This window comes from Scardinius erythrophthalmus (assembly GCF_964197995.2).
Source record: "Scardinius erythrophthalmus genome assembly, chromosome: 15".
NCBI lineage: Eukaryota > Metazoa > Chordata > Actinopteri > Cypriniformes > Leuciscidae > Scardinius > Scardinius erythrophthalmus.
In genome coordinates, this window is record NC_138235.1 from 30,629,465 (window position 1) to 30,647,711 (window position 18,247).

General features: G+C 40.9%; 1 protein-coding gene across 1 annotated transcript in view; it reads right to left on the bottom strand.

Moving 5' to 3' along the window:
* plxna2 (plexin A2) overlaps positions 1–18,247 on the bottom strand; it is a 171,677-nt gene that overhangs the window by 55,366 nt on the left and 98,064 nt on the right. Inside the window, exons 5-11 of the mRNA XM_081386404.1 lie at positions 17,696–17,819; positions 15,859–16,012; positions 14,051–14,147; positions 10,350–10,464; positions 9,210–9,410; positions 8,485–8,581; positions 7,913–8,112 (exon numbers count right to left, since the gene is read on the bottom strand). Coding sequence (XP_081242530.1) covers positions 7,913–8,112; positions 8,485–8,581; positions 9,210–9,410; positions 10,350–10,464; positions 14,051–14,147; positions 15,859–16,012; positions 17,696–17,819 — 988 coding nt within the window. The remainder of the gene's footprint in view (positions 1–7,912; positions 8,113–8,484; positions 8,582–9,209; positions 9,411–10,349; positions 10,465–14,050; positions 14,148–15,858; positions 16,013–17,695; positions 17,820–18,247) is intronic.

Consider the following 18,247-nt stretch of genomic DNA (forward strand, 5'->3'; position numbering starts at 1 on the left):
TATGACCATTTTCTTTATGCATGAAATATACAATGCAGCAAAGTTTGTACTCCATTCTAGTTAGTTTTTTTTAATGTTTCAAATATAATGAAAACTAAAAATGAAGGTCAATATCACTTCTATTGTAGGCTAAACTGCACATTTGGACAAACGGAAGCTTGAGTTTTCAAAATGCAAAAATAAAATAAAATAAAATACATGTGTATAATAAGACATTTTGGGCCATATTTTAACGATCTGAAACGCAAGTGTCAAAGCGCAAAGCGCAAGTAACTTTGTGGGCGGGTCTTGGCGCTGTTGCTATTTTCCCAGCGGGATAAATGACTCTTGCGCCAGGCGCAAATCTAAAATGGGTTGGTCTGAAGTAGCTTCATTATTCATAGGTGTGGTTTGGGCGTAACGTGAAATAAACCAATCAGAGCGTCATCTCACATTCCCTTTAAGAGCAGGCGCGCTTTGTTCTAAAGCGGATTCCTATTATAACGGCGGATTTGCCAGGCAAAAGACTAGGCAATTTCCTAGGCAGATATTGACTTGGGACTATATTGGGGTGAAGCATAGACGAAGCACTGCTACTTGGGCGCAGAGCTATCACGCAACACCTGAAATCCCCCAACTTCCGTCAACATACCGGCGTGAATAGTAGCTGGCTATTTTTCCTACAGTAGACATAGTAAATGGCGATGAACATGGCGGATTTTGTGAGAGACGAAGAGGGTGACTTCTCAGATAGTCAAGATCCAGAACCATACCTCTATGAACCAGAGTTTGAGAGGAGGAGTTGAGTGCTTTGGAAATAGAATGACAGGAGGAGGAGATTGCGATCGCTGAACAGCCTGAGGACGCGAGGATGAGAGCCAACACGAACTGGTGGTGTGAGTGTGGGGGAATATGCCAACCTATGCCGACTGAAATAGAGTTTCTGTGCTGTGGCGAGTGGGACAAGGTACTGCCATCGATGACCAGGCTCAACGTGGGGGGATTTCAGGTGTTGCGTGATATCTCTGCGCCCAAGTAGCAGTGCTTTGCCTGTGCTTCACCCCAATATAGTCCCAAGTCAATATCTGCCTAGGAAATCGCCTAGTCTTAATCTGCATTGCTATTTGTACTCGTTGTGAATATGTAGGCCACAAGAAGTAATTAGTTTTTTTTTTGTAAAAAATGTTTTGATCACTTTTACTCACGACATGCTAGCTGGCAACAAAGGATTCCATTCATCATGCTAAGCTAAGCTAGCGCCGGCGCTGCCAAACTAAAACAATGCATGCACTGAGACAAAAATGCATTTGCCCACCTATCTAAATGTAGGAAAGACGGTGAATAAGCCCTATTTCAAAAAACGGTGGAGTGTTCCTTTAACGCAAATATATAATTAGCCAATCACATGGCAGCAACTCAGTGTATTTAGGCATGATCTGCTGATATTCAAGCTGAGCATAAGAATGGGGAAGAAAGGTGATTTTAGTGACTTTGAACGTGGTATGGTTGTTGGTGCCAGACGGGCTGGTCTGAGTACTTCAGAAACTTTTCACACACAACCATCTCTAGGGTTTACAGAGAATGGTCCAAAAAAAGAGAGAAAATATACAGAGAGCAGCAGTTCTGTGGGGGAAAATGCCTGATTGATGAGGAGAATGACCAGACTGGTTTGAGCTGATAGAAAGGCAGCAGTTAATCAAATAACCTCTTATAGCCGAGGTCTGGAAAAGCTTTGCCTGGTCTGATGAGTCTCGATTTCTGCCACGACATTCAGATGGTAGACATGGTAAACAACATGAAATCATGGCTCCATCCTGCCTTGTATCAATAGTTCAGGCTGCTGCTGGTGTAATGGTGTGGGGGAATATTTTCTTGGCACACTTTGGGCCCCTTAGTACCAAGTGAGCATAATTTAAACTCCACAGCCAACCTGAGTATTGTTGCTGACCATATCCATTGCTTTATGACAACAGTGTACCCATCTTCTGATGGCTAGGGATCCTGCTTCTAGCAGGATAACACTATCCCACAAATCTCAAATCATCTCAAACTGGTTTCTTGAACATGACAATGAGTTCACTATACTCAAATGGCCTAAATCCAATAGAGCACCCTTGGGATGTGGTGAAATGGGAGATTCGCATCATGGATGCGCAGATGACAAATCTGCAGCAACTGTGTGATTGTATAATGTATATATGGACCAAAATCTCAGAGGAATGTTTCCAGCACCTTGATAAATCTATACCACAAAGAATTAAGACCGTTTCTGAAGGCAAAAGGGGGTCCAACTAACATTCACGTATTCTTTACGGATTATATAGATATATTCTTACAGAATCCACGTTCATCTGTAGATTAAATCTCATGTGGTAATAGTCTGGGTGTCAGCTTCCAGCTTCACTCCGAGCGTGGTGCTGTTCTGACAGGCCATTACAGACATCAAATGGGCTTTAATGGGCATAAATATCTCTCGCATTGACTCAATACTTCAAAGTCTCGTCGGCCCACTCTGAGGTGAAAGCACTGCCTTGTTTGACCCAGCAGACGGGCTCCTTCGCCTGGTTCCAGAGATACTATTTGATTCCAACTGCATTTTCACCCCCATCACAAGAGTGACTGTAAGAATTCCAGCCTCAGAATGAGAATGTGGACCTTTTGAGAAGACCTTCAGAGTTCTCACGAGTTGTTTGGCTTTGAGTTATACGGACACATGCACACAGATACACTCCCAGCCACGGGCCAGTGTCATGTCTTGAGAGTGTCTCGGGGACAAACAGGGAGTCTCTTCATTCTTAATGCATGCTTTTTAAAGCAGAAGCCCTGCCTGGATGCCCCTTACCCAACATGTCGTGATCTCCTCGCAGGTAAATGTTGTGTGCTGCAGATGGTTTAGAATGGGTCTTTCACTAAGTAATGAAGAAATGCTAATGCTTAACACCAGCACGTTCAAGTCTAACCGGGGATGAATTTCCTGTCCTCGGAGGGTTTTCACGCACTCAATTGCTGCGTATAATTAGGAAGCTGTAATGAAAGTGTGCAGCAGGAGGACGAAAGGTGTGATTTGTTACCGGGATTGGAGTCTTTTCAGCTGATTCAAGCACGTCCCCAATTCACACTGAGATGCAATTTATGGGCTTGATAAAACTCAGCTTATGACTTGTTTCTTGCTGCATAAACTGCACACTAAACACTTTATTTGCTCTTAAATGTCCCGTGGTTGGCTGCGATAAAGACTGAAAAGGGGGAAAAAAGAAAAAAGGGCCTTGGTTTTGAACTTCAGCCAAGCAAGCGAGTGTTTAAGTAAGGAAAGAAAGAAACAAGGGACTTGAAAGTGGTGCATCCAGTTTAAAATTGGAGTTTGTGGTTGAGTGATTCGAGCTGAATGCTCTTCTGTAAATAGACATGTGACTTTGTGGAAAAGGATGTGTCGTACTAGACAAGCGTTGTAGCTCTGATGGGAGAGAAGGTTCTATCAGGCTCAGTATAATTTATTCATGATGATTTTCACCGTGAACGGTCTCTCTAGCTGTCAGTGTCGGGGTGTGTGTACCAGTGTGTATGTGTATTTAGGCCATTATTTCCTGAGGCTTTGGACCATGTTTTGAAACAAATTCATGGTTGGTTTCAACTACATTTCTAAGTGCCCAGAGACTGACCAGGAGATCTTGAATACAAGTTTGTCTGTACAAAAACAACAACAAATAATTAAATTGTATAAAGTTTTAAATAAACAATGTAAATATATATTATATAAAACAATCCTAAAATTAAAATAATTTGAATGTAGTCTAATTTAAAATCTTGCATACATTTTTGCTCAAGATCTTGTATTGACAATGCAAGAGTCCAGCACTCTTTAAAGGCACAATATGTAACTTTTTTGCTTTAAAAATAGCAAAAATCACTATATCTATGTTATATATATTTTTTAGTTGTGTACTTACATTATCCCAACTGTTTCCAACAACTCTCAAACCAGGAGAAATTTGTAATTTAATTCGAGAAACGTCCCATTTCTTTATTTCCGTTTTGTCGCCGCAAATGGCGCCATATCCGCGTTGTCCCTGGTTTCCGCTCGTGCTGCCATGGCAACCAGAGCTATGAACCAGAGCCGTCTGATAGTAACCAAAGCGACTGACGCGGACAACTTTGTAGTTCGCAATGTCTATTTGCACGCTGTTGTTGTTTCGTTCAAACATTATGGACCATGGCAAGCAGACTTTGGATAAAAAAAGGAGAACTAAAACGAGAATCAATATCAGCGCGGTGTTTGAGATGCCGAGAGCTCCCATAGACAGTATATAAACGAGAGCTCCACGTCCGAGACTTCGACCGCTTCTACATGTACTTTATTAAACAGGTGAGCACATTTACATAAAACTAATCAATGTTCTATAGTTCAACAATGATAAAATGTCAGAATATGATCTGTATGTTATTCTAATGTTGATCTAGTTTACTGCTAGTCTCATACAGACAGACTAACACATACATTTCAACACATTCAAATGCAGTTTAGTGTGATAGTTTAATGTTAGACCAAACAGCGCTGCGTTACCTCACAAGTTTAATTTGTCTAATAAACTGACCTGTGAGTAGTAATTCTGCATGTGTAGTTCGGTAGAATGAAATGTCCGTATTCCTTTTATATCCGCGAGACTCGCGTCGCGTTTGGAGCTGATAGCTGTCTCTTAGCAATCCCGACCTGCTTCATATCACAGTCATGATAAAAGCATCGATGTATTTAGTCATCCATAAACATTATTAGATCGGTCGGCTCGACGTTGACGACAAGATCCATAATTCTTAGCAAATGTTGCGTCATCAACCTACGCCTTTGTTATTGTAAATAGGTTAGCGACCCCTAGCGGCGAAAAATGCCATACTGTACGTTTAAAGTCTTCTCCAGCATATCCCAAAGACTTTCCATAAATTTAAGGTTTGGACTCAGAGGTGCCAATTCATGTAAGAAAATGATTCTTCACGACTAAACTATTCTTTCACAATTTGAGCCTGATGCATCTTGACATTGTCATCCTGGAATATGGCCATGATGTGTTTTCCTACATGGTTGAAAAATGAAAAGCTACACACTCCATCAGTTTAGGTTAAAAGAACTGTTGCCAAACATAGAACATGCTAGAAACATAATAATCACTGCAATTATGATCCAATCATTGACTCTCAAGCATTTGCCTATTTAAATCCAAATAGCCACTCTTTTTAGGGGGCCGGGCAGTGTATTTTGTATAGTATGCTTTATATATATATATATATATATATATATATATATATATATATATATATATATAACAAATATATATAACAAATCTTATAATAATCAATCATTTGAAAACAAAACAGCAATACTGAAATAAAACTGCATTTTAAAGTCCATAGTTCAAAAAGTTTTCAATGGCTGATCCAAGATCAGTTCTGTGAAGCACGAACTGACACCAGTCTTTCCGTGACTGAGCTACTAAGCAGAAGCTCAGAGACCATCTGAAGTAAAGAGCAACGTCAAGACCAACTTCAAGTGTCTGACTTTCCTCCACATTCATTTGATGCTGAACCCTCAGCTTTCACTGAGGACTTAAGCCTCATTAATATTAATAAGTCTTTAGAGGAGGGATAGAGTGCTGCTTAATAGAAGTGTTAATCATTTATGACTGTCATTTTCGTGTAGGCAGATCTCGCTAATGTCTATGTATTTGCACAAATCAGCTTACAAATGTCTACATTCAGACAAAAACAGGAAAAATAACAACTAAATTAAGAACAAAAGACATTCACGGAAACGACTGATCTAGAGGACATTTTTACATTTGTGTGTTAGTGAGACTGAGAGAGGAGAAAATGGAAATGAACAACTTGGAGAGAACAGATTAAAAATGGATGAATTAAAAATATTCATACTAATTTGCTTTGAAGGAACTGCTCCACTGCATTGTAATGTGGTCTTGGAAAATGCATATGTTTAAAACACAAAATGTACTGCTCATTTTCCATTTGGGGTTTTCAACCTTTAATCAGGGATACTATGGTACATATTGTATAAAAGTGAATGCTGTATTATAAGCCTGGTCTGTAAGAACACGCACATAGTACCATATTAATGTCTTCACATATTTTGTTATGATAGTTACATTCCAAAGCCATTCAAATAATCAATATTGATGTAGACAGTCATATAAATGTAGTACTGGTGCATTTGAATTATACTAGTAAATTATGAAGGAACAGCGATTAAACATTCAGCTGAACTTTAGTTTCTTAACTTTAGCTTTGGTTAAAGTAAACTAAATATAATATTTTTCATACATATTTTTTAATTTTTCTCAAAAATTGAAGACCTATAAAATAAAATAAATAAAATAAAAAAGAAATAAAAAAGCAGTGCTATTTAGCAAAAATAGATAAATTACCATGCTATCATTAATTAAATTACACGTATTTTACTTAAAAGTATAACTTAAATTGTGCAACAAACCAAATACACATTGACATATTCACACCTCCATGAACAGAAACAAAGGCCACACTAATAATGCTATTTTATTAACACTTTCCATCAACAAAAACAGAGGCAATCCATCACATAGCTCTTAACCCTAATTTGCTCATTCATCCTAAATGAAAACAGACAACGGGAAGTCATAACCCTTACTTTTTAATTGGTTTGTGTGCACATGGGGCAACAGCTTGAGATATGCAGACTGCAAACAGCCACATGAATCAATGAGTTCCATGAATCAGGTACTTTAAACACAGGGCACTGGTGCGTTACCTAAACTAATTAAACACCATGTCTTCCCTCAGTCTCCCAGCACACACACACACACACACACATCTCACAGTATGCCATCAACATTCTAACATTGTGTTAATTACAAGAAAACGTGAGATATTGGCAGCTAGAGTGAGTATGACTGACGATGAGAGTGACAGAGAAGCTGAGAGAGAGAGAGAGAGATATTACTCACGATACACACAGCTCACCTTTCTCTGAGAGTCTATGAATAGCAGCATCAATAAAGAGCTCAGTCAGACTACAGAGTAGAAATATGAGCTGACCGAGAATCTTCCACACAACTCTCTCTCTCTGTGTGTGTGTGTTAATTTTTCCAAGTTATGAATCATGCTGAAAACACATTTAAGATGTATACTTTCAGCTGAAAAGTATCCCCATTTAAAAAAAAGGTATAAATAAAATGTATATATTGACTACCATTCAAAGGTTTGGGGTCTGCAAGATTTTTTAATGTTTTTGAAAGCTGTGCTCACCAAGGCTGCATTTATTTGATCAAAAATACAGTAGAAAACAGTAAAATATGATTACAATTTAACATCTTCTATTTTAATACATTTAAAAATGTAATTTATTCCAAAGCTGAATTTTCAGCATCATTACTCCAGTCTTCAGTGTCACATGATCCTTCAGAAATCATTATAAATATATATGATTACTGCATATCATTATTACTAAGCAATGCTGATTTGCTGCCCAAGAAACATTTCGCACTATTATCAATATTGAAAACAGTTGTGCTGCTAAATAGTTTGGTGAAAACAGTGATTCGTTGAATACAAATCTTTTGTAACATTAGAAATGTCTTTACCAGCCCTTTTGATCAATTTAATGCATCCTTGCTGCATAACAAAAAAACTTATTGACCACAAACCTTTCAACTGTAGTTTACAAATAGATGATTATACCTCCCATTTCACAGTATTAAGCTTGAAAAACATAAACAGAGATTTGTGTGCGTCATATATGTTAAGAAAAATATATGTAATTCGAAACAGAATTATGCTGTTCTTGTATGTCTGAAACACTTGCGTATATTTCTGCCATATGGGACTCAAATCAGATCACGTATGACAGAAAAACAGATTGTTCTTGACTCAAGTAAGTGTATATTTGACCCACCTCAGTGATTCGAGGGTTGGTGCACTTCACGTTGGTGCTGGCGAGGTGTAGCCAGCGGCTGGTGTAGGGGTTGGACATGGGACAGTGCTGGCGAAGGGTACAGCGGCCCTCCATGCTGCACCAGCCACACTGAAACTTCCTCTCAGCCTTCAAACACACGCCACAGCTGTCCCTCTGAGCGCCACACTTATACAGATTCACTGTGGGACAAGTGGAAATTAGTTTTTGAATGAACGCTGCACTATTTTACAATACACAACAATATGAGATTTAATTTTAAGTTTTTCTAAAGTTTTCAGGAGGGTTAGGTTGACCTATCTGACAGTTTAAGAGAGCTATCGATCATAAACATTTCAAGCTCAGCATAACCATGATGCTTAGGAAGTATTGCTGAGCATGAGAAAAGTAGCTAATTTTTCCATAAACATGAAATGAATAATAATGAGTATGATCAATAACCTCAAACACTATTTAAGGCAGAACTATTCTGGCAGAATCAGACAGGTTACAGCATACTTACATGGACTTTTGGCTTAAAAACGCATTATTTTCATGGGTTATTTATGCATTACCTTTGATGTTCTCAGGATTGTCAATGATGAAATTTCCATTCCACACCACTGAGAAATCCACCGGCAATTCGCTAATTCTCATCCCTTCATACAGATACTGCAGAGACGGAGAGATGGAAAGAGGTTACAACATTTTCCTGACAGCGCAAACGCTGAGATAATGTAAAGTTTATGATTTTTTTAATCGGATTTTGTCTTTGCTGTGTCAATTATTGATTACAACATGCAGCCAAAAAGTGAACAAAAAACTGGCAGAGCGTGCAAGAGAGTCAAGCAAATAACATGAGAGAGAAAGAGAAAAAGAGAGATGGTTTGACTGTATTAGTGCTCTTATTGAGTTACTCCAGACTTGCATCATCAGTCTGAGGAATAAGGAAGACTTTCAACACTCCTATTTTCTACAGCTTGGACAATGAGCTCCAACTGCCTTCATCTCTACTTATAGAGTGTGTGCGTGTTCATTTGAAAGAGAATGACAAAAAGTGTGAGAAAGGAGGAGGTAAAAGGGTAAAACATGCCTTGGCCACGTCCAATTCATGATCGTGTTGGTTATAACATCACGAAGCAGGTAACCAATGCTTAACTAGCTATAAACTGTGCTTTTCTGGATCTCAATCTAGCTTTTTTTATAGCTCGGATGATATTAGTTACGTTTCATCATCATTGTGAGATATCTCATTGTGATTTTTCTTTCCCATGAGTACACATGCACACCAAACACATACCGAGCTGTTCTGGCACTGTACGCTGGAGCTGTTGAATCTGAGCGCTGTGACTCTGTGACTGACTCCTTGTATGTGTAACACACACTCGTAGCCGCGCTGACCCGACTGGGGTTGGGGAAGGTTGCGGGCTTTCAGGGTGATGGGCTTCACCTCCCCTGCCGGGATCAGGATCTCCTCAGAGCGGACCAGTTGAGGACAGTCCTAAAGGAGTGAAGGGAACGAGAGGTGAACGGGTAGTCAAGACAAACTCATAAAATCCTAACCTAAGTGTACTCAGTAGAGAACAGATGAATACAGTGCACATAGAAATTGTTACAATGTACACAACCCACACATGCTCCCCATGCTCACAGACACAGCCAAACCTCAGGTGCTCTTTAAAAGCTTTTTGAAGAGTTACTCTCTAAAAGCTGTTTGTGGAGATGCCATCCACTAGTATGTCAGCCAGTGAGAGGTGTCCCTAGAGTCTCTCTAATACACACACACACACACACACACACACACACACACACACACACACACACACACACACACTGGGAAATGGGGACTTTTACTGTTTCGTAATCAAGCTAAACATAATTATTGTGAAACCAGGAAAGGCCTGAAATATACTTATAGGACAGTAATGTTCTCCCTAAAGTATAAGGTTAAAAACACACACAAAGATGCACAAATACATATGTACGCAAACCTACACTTACACACATGCAAGCCTGCACACACAAAAATGCAAATGAATGTGTGCACACACACACCATGATTGATCATGCACCTTAAGGAGGTTTTGCCTGCGTGAGTGTGTGTTTATTTTGTGCATATGGCTGTGTGTGAATAAGTGGGAAGCCTGTGTGTGCTTTGAGAGAGAATATTCCGGATATCGACCGCTAATTGCTCGCTGTGAGAGGGTGAGCAAGTGTGTTTACCACCTGACAGGGTGTAATGTAGCACATTGATCAGCTGAACACCTGCATATGCGTGCGCACACACACAAGCACAGAGTCTCTAGCGAGGCGACCGTCGACTTCACACACACTTTTCAGCAGCTATTATTGGAGGCTCTTCCCCAGAGTTTTGTGATCCTGTAGATCTGCTACCGAGAGACTCTAACCTCATACACACAGTGAGTGTTAGTGAGCGTACCTCTGAGGCGTTGACACGTCCCTCCTGGAAGGAGCAGCTGGAGGGATCGTGGGTGCAGAGGTTTCTGTACTTGCACCAGTGGCAGCGGAAGGAACTGGTTACACAGGAAAGACACCTAAACAGATGGAAAGAAAGAGAGAGAGAGAGAGAGAGAGAGAGAGAGAGAGAGAGAGAGAGAGAGAGAGAGAGAGAAAATAAAGTATTATTACAACTCACTGATATCTCTGATTTATGATCCAAAGCCATTTTTTGAGGGCACTGTGGAAGTAGTCAGCATAAAATGTAGCTCTGGGTTTTAGATTAGCAATGGGGAGCAGGTTGTGCCTTTGAGACCAGAACTGCTGTGTCCTTGACCTTTGCGGCTTAATGCTGAATAAATTAAAAGTGTGCTGCGGAAATTTGCATGTGCCGTTGGACAGCGCTGTGCCAATGAATCTCACATGTCCCACTGAATCTCACAGATGTAATGCAGCTCTGCAAAGGTTAGACTTCAGACGTACAATTATCACTCTGGTACTGAGACATACAGACTTTATTAAGACATATAGTCGTGCCGTGACATATGATTTGCATTAGGACTGTATTGTCTGTGAGTGAGACAGTGGACTGCCTTACTGAATGTAGAATGAGGTATCTTAAAGAAAAAGAGACACAATCTAATTCTAATTGCAATAGTGTAGTTGTTATCCTAAGCATTGTAATAGTTAGTAATTGTGACAAAGTTTTCCTAAAAAAGAAAACTAAACCTAGTCTAGAGGTTAAATGGACATCCAGAAGAGTACATGTACAAGAAAATGCCTGTTTACACAAAGTCCAATGCGCCTAAACACATTAACTAGTTTTCTCTTTGAGGATATCCATATTATATAGTGTTAACTGTAGCATAAAAGGCCAAAATTGAGATAAACCATGGTTGAGATCCCAGCATAACCTCACCTCCTGTACGGCATCTCTATTTATTTGTATAATCAGTATTACAATATGCAGCAGGCAAACCATGCGAGAATACAGTCATACATTTCAAGCACGTGTGCATATGCATGTATCTGTGTGCGTCCCTGCAGCGGTTATATATTTATATGCAGATGAGCAAAGCTTACGAGAAAGAGAATCTATAGTACCAGCACGTTCCAATAAAACACTTACATCAGTCCCTCTAATTCAGAAGCAAAGCCCTTCTAGGGCGAGCGGGCCTTGTTCTATTTGCAATGGAACATGTCATATATTTGATGTTGAGGAAACTTGGAGAAGCTTCTAGGGTTATAAACCTCTACATCATTTTGGCGTCCAAGAGTTTGTGTTTTCTGTGTGCCAGTTAAATTATACAGAAGAGTGTATGCTACAATATTCATCAGAGCCGGCTCTTCATTGGGTCATTGGGCTCAAACGGGCCCACCCGATTGGACGGTGAGATTTTTATAGAAATCGAGAGCTAAAACCAATGTACCACGCTGTACTTAATCACTGTGTTGGGAACTCATGATAAATTAGAGCATTTTACAACATTTGAAGTGAAAGGAAGAGTGGGAGGAAATTTACAAAGGCTGAACGCATGAAAAACTGAGCCAGGTTGAACACACAAGGAGGGGTCTGACTCTTTCTGTCTCAGACTACCCATAATCCCCTGTGCATTGGCACAGAGGACCGACGGCGCTCCGTGTGAGGTCTGCGTGTTCAGAGGGATTGGATACAGGGAGTTTGTTTGATTAGTTCCAGATCTGTCAGATGCTTGGGCGACATGGCTGTGAGAGAGCAAGGAAGTGAAGGGAACGGGGAGGGGGCCAGTCTTTCGCAGCCAGCCAATCAGCGCCCTCGGAAGCTACCTCTTCCTGAGCCTTTTAGAAAGCTTCCAGCAAACTGGGGGGCTCTGTGATCTCCTGCACCGAGCAGCATCTGTTCTCTGCAGAAGGCACGCTTATGAGATGTGGTTTAGAATACACACAAGAGGCTACGAGTAAACGCTAAAACACACATAAACATGCACGCGAGTGAAGTTCGGGAGCGTGGCGTGTACAAAGACACAAAGCACACTCAAACACAAGCGGTTGTTTATCAGCCAGCCTCCTGGAGAGACGAGATGCAGTCCAACTCTCTCCTCTCTGATCAGCCATCATAGCAGATGAAGTGGAATTGAACTGTGACAGACAGCGATGCCCCCAGCCGGAGCGTCAAACCCACAGCACACTTAGATTCAGCAATTCAGACATCTCAGCCTCGACACTTGAGAAATGTCAAGCAATCAGCCGGCATTTGCCATAATGGTTGCTTTTTATAGCTGCACAATCCTCGCCAGTCGCGGGAAAGTGCAGCCTGGGAGGGATGCGATGCTAGTGGCCTGCAAAAAGCGAATCGGAGAGTTCGGACACACTGCGAGAATCTGGCGTCTTGATAAACTCTTTGAATATTATCAAAACGTCCCGTGGGCCTGAAACATTCACAGTTTTTCCATGTTGCATAACACTTTTGAAACATTCACAGCGTGCGCAGTGAGCTGGCTGAGCGCCGTGACACAACGCTGATACTCTACGACACAGGAAGTGAGAGAAATATCAGCAGGGCTGCGTATGTGGGACGAATGCATCATGAAGATAAATATCACAGAAACCGGAGAGATGGATAGATGGAATGACACATCGTATATCTCATGATGTATCTGGAAAAGAATTCAGATTGAGTCGTAACGCTGAGCAACATCCGCTAACCACTAGTTATGCAATCAAAACCTACCCTATGTTGTCAGTTTAACTTGCGCCAATTCATTTTCTCAATCAAAATCAATATTCATTTTCAATTAAATATGTAACTGGCTCTTCATCTGAAACAACTTTCCTTTTCTGCTGTTATCACTGACTGTGGGCTATAAGATAGTGTTAACCATTAGCCAAATAGCTATTTAGGCACAGTTTTAACACACTTGAATTCCATGTTTTGTTTAAATATCAATCCTAAAATTCCTGAGTTTTAAGTTAAGTTTTCATTTAATTATAAAGCCGTTGAAACATTTGCTGTCAGTAAGATTCTTTTTATACTTTTACTCAGCAAGGATGCATTAAATTGATCAAAAGTCACAGTAAAGACGTTTATAAAGATTTTGATTTCAAATAAATTCTGTTCTATCCATCAAAGAAGCATAAACAAATGGTTTCCACCAAAATATTACGCAGCACAGCTGTTGTGTCATTGATAATAATATGAAATGTTAGCATATTAGAATGAATTCTGAAGGATCATGTGACACTGAAGACTGGCTGTTGAAAATTCAGCTTTGACATCACAGAATATATTACATTTTAAAATACATTCAAATAGAAGCCAGTTATTTTAAATGGAATAATATTTCACAATATTACTGTTACAAAATAATACTGTTTTTGATCAAATATCAAGCATAAGAGACAAACAAAAGAACAAACTTTTGAATGGTAGTGTATAAAAAAAGAGCTATGAAATTAGAACTATAAAATGAAGAAATCATGAGAAATGTTTGAGGTCACATTGAGTTCTAAGACTATGAGATCTGAGCTTTTGGTAGAGACGTGCAAGATTCCTGGTGTATTTTCTTCAAAAGAAAAACCTCTGAAGAAGGATATTTGAGCCATTTTTGCTCCATTTAATCTATCTAGGAAAAACAATTAATGAGTACTCACATGCAATTTTTCTTTTCTATGGAAATTAGTCAAATGAAGTGTGTGTATACTCACAGCTGGTGCACGCTGCAGTTGTAGAACTTCACCTCTGTGCTAATTAGCATCTGACCCGTTTCCTTCGAGTTCAGTCTGAGCTCGACACCGGACCAGTCTGAAAAGAGAGCAAGAGATGAGAACATTTCTGTTTCGCATTGCATTCTGTTGTGTTTGGTTTGCCACCCTTTTTTCAGCTTGCTTCATGCTCAAGCTGTCTTCTGATTAATACTTGGCATACCTCGCATGGTATTCTCACAGTCAAGCGGAGCCTCGAGCAGCTCTGCAGTGCGTGGCATCCAAGCCGATATGAGCATATTTGGCGTTTTTTTTGTTTTTTTTTCTGAAGACACGCTATTGTCATACCGAACACAGCTGAGCCCTGCTGTTAATGTGAAACAGGCCCGCGGGCGGCAGCGTCGATGTAATGGAGGAGGAACGGCTGGCATCGCCACAGAACACCAGCCAGGCCAATCCTGTTTGGCAGGGTGGTGGCGTGGAGAATGCCGATCGGCGTGCAGACCAAACGCTCGCGCTCGATAAGCGGCTAGCTCTTCATACTCAAATAAGCACAAGCTCCGTCCCAAACAGGCAGCAATTCAGATAGCATACAGCGTGGGGAAGTCAGCTGTGACCCGAAAGCACTCCTCTTCCCTCCTTCACACCTGTTTCCACGCTTCGTAACATGGATGAATGGACTGAAGGGTAAAAAGTTGGCATTTTTAAACCGTTTCCGGCGCATATGCCAACGGCAGTAACTGGCACGCAATTCCCAAATGCCTGACTGTCTTGTGCCTTGTAGCTATTGGAAATAAACTAGGAATTGAATTGGTCACACCCACGACTCTATGAGCAGGTATTTCCACACATGATCGATGCTCATAAGCTCCTATCGAGCCGGAATCAGTCAAGAGAAAGCAGCAAATGTGAGGCACCGGGGGATTAGATGACATTTACCTGAGGGAGCCCACTGATTGGATAACGCTCCCCCCAATAAGAGCATGGGGGTTGTGGGTAAACAAAGCTGTCATTTACTGTGGGCTGGGAGGAGATTATTGTGATTCAGATAATCACAACCAACTTCTGCCGCATATATGGCCATCTGCTTCTCAACAGAGGTTAGACTGGAAGCGCATGTAGGAATTTGTCCGTGGACAAATGTAAGCTTTAAAAGCAAACAAACAGAGTAATCTTGCTGTGTAAGCGTTGCTAACAAACTGAACACTTATCCGATACGTCTGTAGTGACATACAATTACATCATGCAGTTTTCCGTGGAACTGGATCCTCTGATTTTGGTTTCCCACATTGCAAACTTATCCCTGATTATACTGCTAACCACAGATGACTCTAAACCCGATTGTTGAAAAGCGTTGGAGAAGAACTCCATCCCTGGAGCTATTATGGGTAGGGAGAGGGCAGAGGGCTCGTCACCTGTAATGGGTGTAAGTGTGTCTGAGAGCACGCATGAAGCCCTGGAGCCGACCTGAGGTCGTTGTAGGCTCATTAGAGCCGCGGTTGCACGTGGCTAGTGGGATCGATGGGGTGGCTTGAGTGTGAGAGCGGACGGCACCGCTGAAAGAAGCCCTCATTAGGAAGCAAGGCTGTTGGTACGCTAGAGAGGGTCTATTAATAGAGCATCTATACAAGAGAATAGAGATCACCTCTCTGAGGGGAACAGGTAGACGGATGGATAACGAAAAAACAGAAGAGATGTCAATTGATAGGGAAGGTTGAGTGCATGGAGATGAGAGCAGGAGAAATCTATGGGATATAAAATAAAGCACAAATATGGAGTTTTAGTTTAAATGGTCTAGTTTGAATGAATACCTTGATCTGTGGGGATGATGGGAACATCTTTAGCAGCGGGAGATGTGCAGAGAATCTGATTCCCATCCACTCTGCCCTCAACCTCCGTCAGGTTCCCGAAGGAGCAGGTGATTCCAGCAGAAAGATCCGGAACATCTGTCACTTTCACCAGCAGCTAGACAGAGGAAAGAGATCATTTAGATTAGATCAGGAGTTTTCAAGCTGGAAAATAAAATAAAATAAATGTATTGCAATTATATAACTATTATTTTATATTTAAATAATAAATGACATAATTCATTATATAAACCGACTACATGCCTGAGCCAAGCCACAGCTCAACAGAAGAGATTCGTTTCTGATCAAATAACCTCAGTCTCCTCATACGGGCAAAGTTCATTCTACGGCAGATGGTCTCACACAGCATAAACTCCAACCATCATTACAGGCTTAACCTTATAAAGGCTCCTGCTCAAAGAGGGTTGAAACTGGGCATTTAACAATCCATCTATTATTCCTCTATCTTTGAACTAGATCTCCTGTATTTCACACGAAGGCTCTTGCACATCTTCTCAAAGCACACATGGTCCTCTGAAGGCATTCTCTGGGGGACCGGTGACACATAGGATGAAGCTCACAGACTATAAATACGCACATTTCACATGCCAGGAGCGAAGTGTGGCTGGTCTTCTCACCACTGAAGAAGAGGACAATTATTACTGTGACATTTGTTAAGATTGCTCGGCTAACTTTTTGTTTTTACCATTCCGTTTTCAACAGTTCTAGCCGTCTTGCGGCTCTTTTGAGAGTGTGTACGTTCGGCCCATCTCATTGGCTTCCTTCACCCTCTCTTTTAAAATTTCCCATCTCCAAATGGCATCCAATTACTTGTATAACCAAATGGATGTTCCTTTCCTTTCACTCTTTAAGCCACAGCTACAGATTTGCTAATTAGTCATCTTGTTATTCGTTGCAGATACACAGACTGTACTCAAACATCGAGACAAAACATTGTTTGCGGTAAGCATGATCTGACCTTAACAACATTGACAAGGCGGGATTGGAGTCTCTATGTTTTGCCTTTGCTCCTTTCATTGCAGGTTAGATTTGTCTCATTTCTCTTCATGGCTGCTGATGTGCAGGGAGGGCTAATTGTTGCTAGTATTTCTAATAAAGGTAATTTGATTGTTTTTGTTGCTTTTCATGCTCCTCTAGCGCCCGTGCGGATGGGTTTGTTGTCATGGTGATGGTTTCCCTTCATTGTGCGACGCGCGGAGCAGCGGTGACCCTGTTGTCATGTCGTCGAGCGCTACGGCACGACAGAAACATCTAATTTAGAGCCGGACACCTCATTATCTTAATCAGGTAGCTGTGATACAGGGACTCTATCAATTATCTGGACATCGCAATTTTTTTCCCTGGCTTAGTAGGGAAGTTTAACCAAGGTGAATACCTTCATACTTGCTTGTATGCCTGAGATGCCTGTACTTTTTTGCGTGAATAAAAAGGTATCCATGAGGGTATAAAATAATGACAAAAAGCCCTGAATAGATATCTTTGTCTCCTTGAACGCAACTCCTACTCCGGCCCACATGCTTATTTGGCATCTCACCCACGCATATACCTTTCCCAAAGGCCTCTGTTCCCAGATATCTCGCTCTCCGAGCCCTCCCACACAGACCACGCTTTCCAAACCCAAAACTGTTTATCTAGACATCGCACTGAAAACTAATTCATGCAAATTTTTCTCGCTAGAAGGAATGCATGCTCCTGTATTTCAGTCAATATCACCTCTAGGTTGTTAAGGTGTATGCGTTCTCGTGAGTAAAGGTTATAAATGGTTTGTGAGGTGTCTCACCGGTACGCTGGGTTCAGACACAGCGATGCTGTCCGGGTACACGGTGGCTTTCACACACTGACTCAGTGTGGCGGCGAAACGGTACGGCTCGTTTGCCCGCTCGCAACGATCCCTTTGAGAACACCTACACGAGAGAGAGAGAGAGAGAGAGAAAGAGAGAGAGAGAGAGCAGTAGTTAGTAGGGAAGATATTTTGACAAGCAAAAATATTTACATTTATAAATCTGCCAGACACTACAGTGCATTCAGAACAAGCAAATTCATCAGCATGTGTGTTCCCAGAGAATCACTGAAAGCACCATACACATACCATACAAAATAAAGGTTCTTTATTGCCCTATATTGAATGCAATCCATCCATGGGATCTTTGCATTCCGTAAAAGGTTCTTTTTATAGTGGAAAAAGGTTATTTAGATTATTCAAATGTTCATCATACTAGGAAAAACGTGGTTCTTTTAAGAAATGTTCACTGAAAAATTACTGCGAAAATACCCTTTTGGAACTTTTATTTTTTAAAAGTAGGAAGATAACTCTTCTACATTAGGTTCTGAG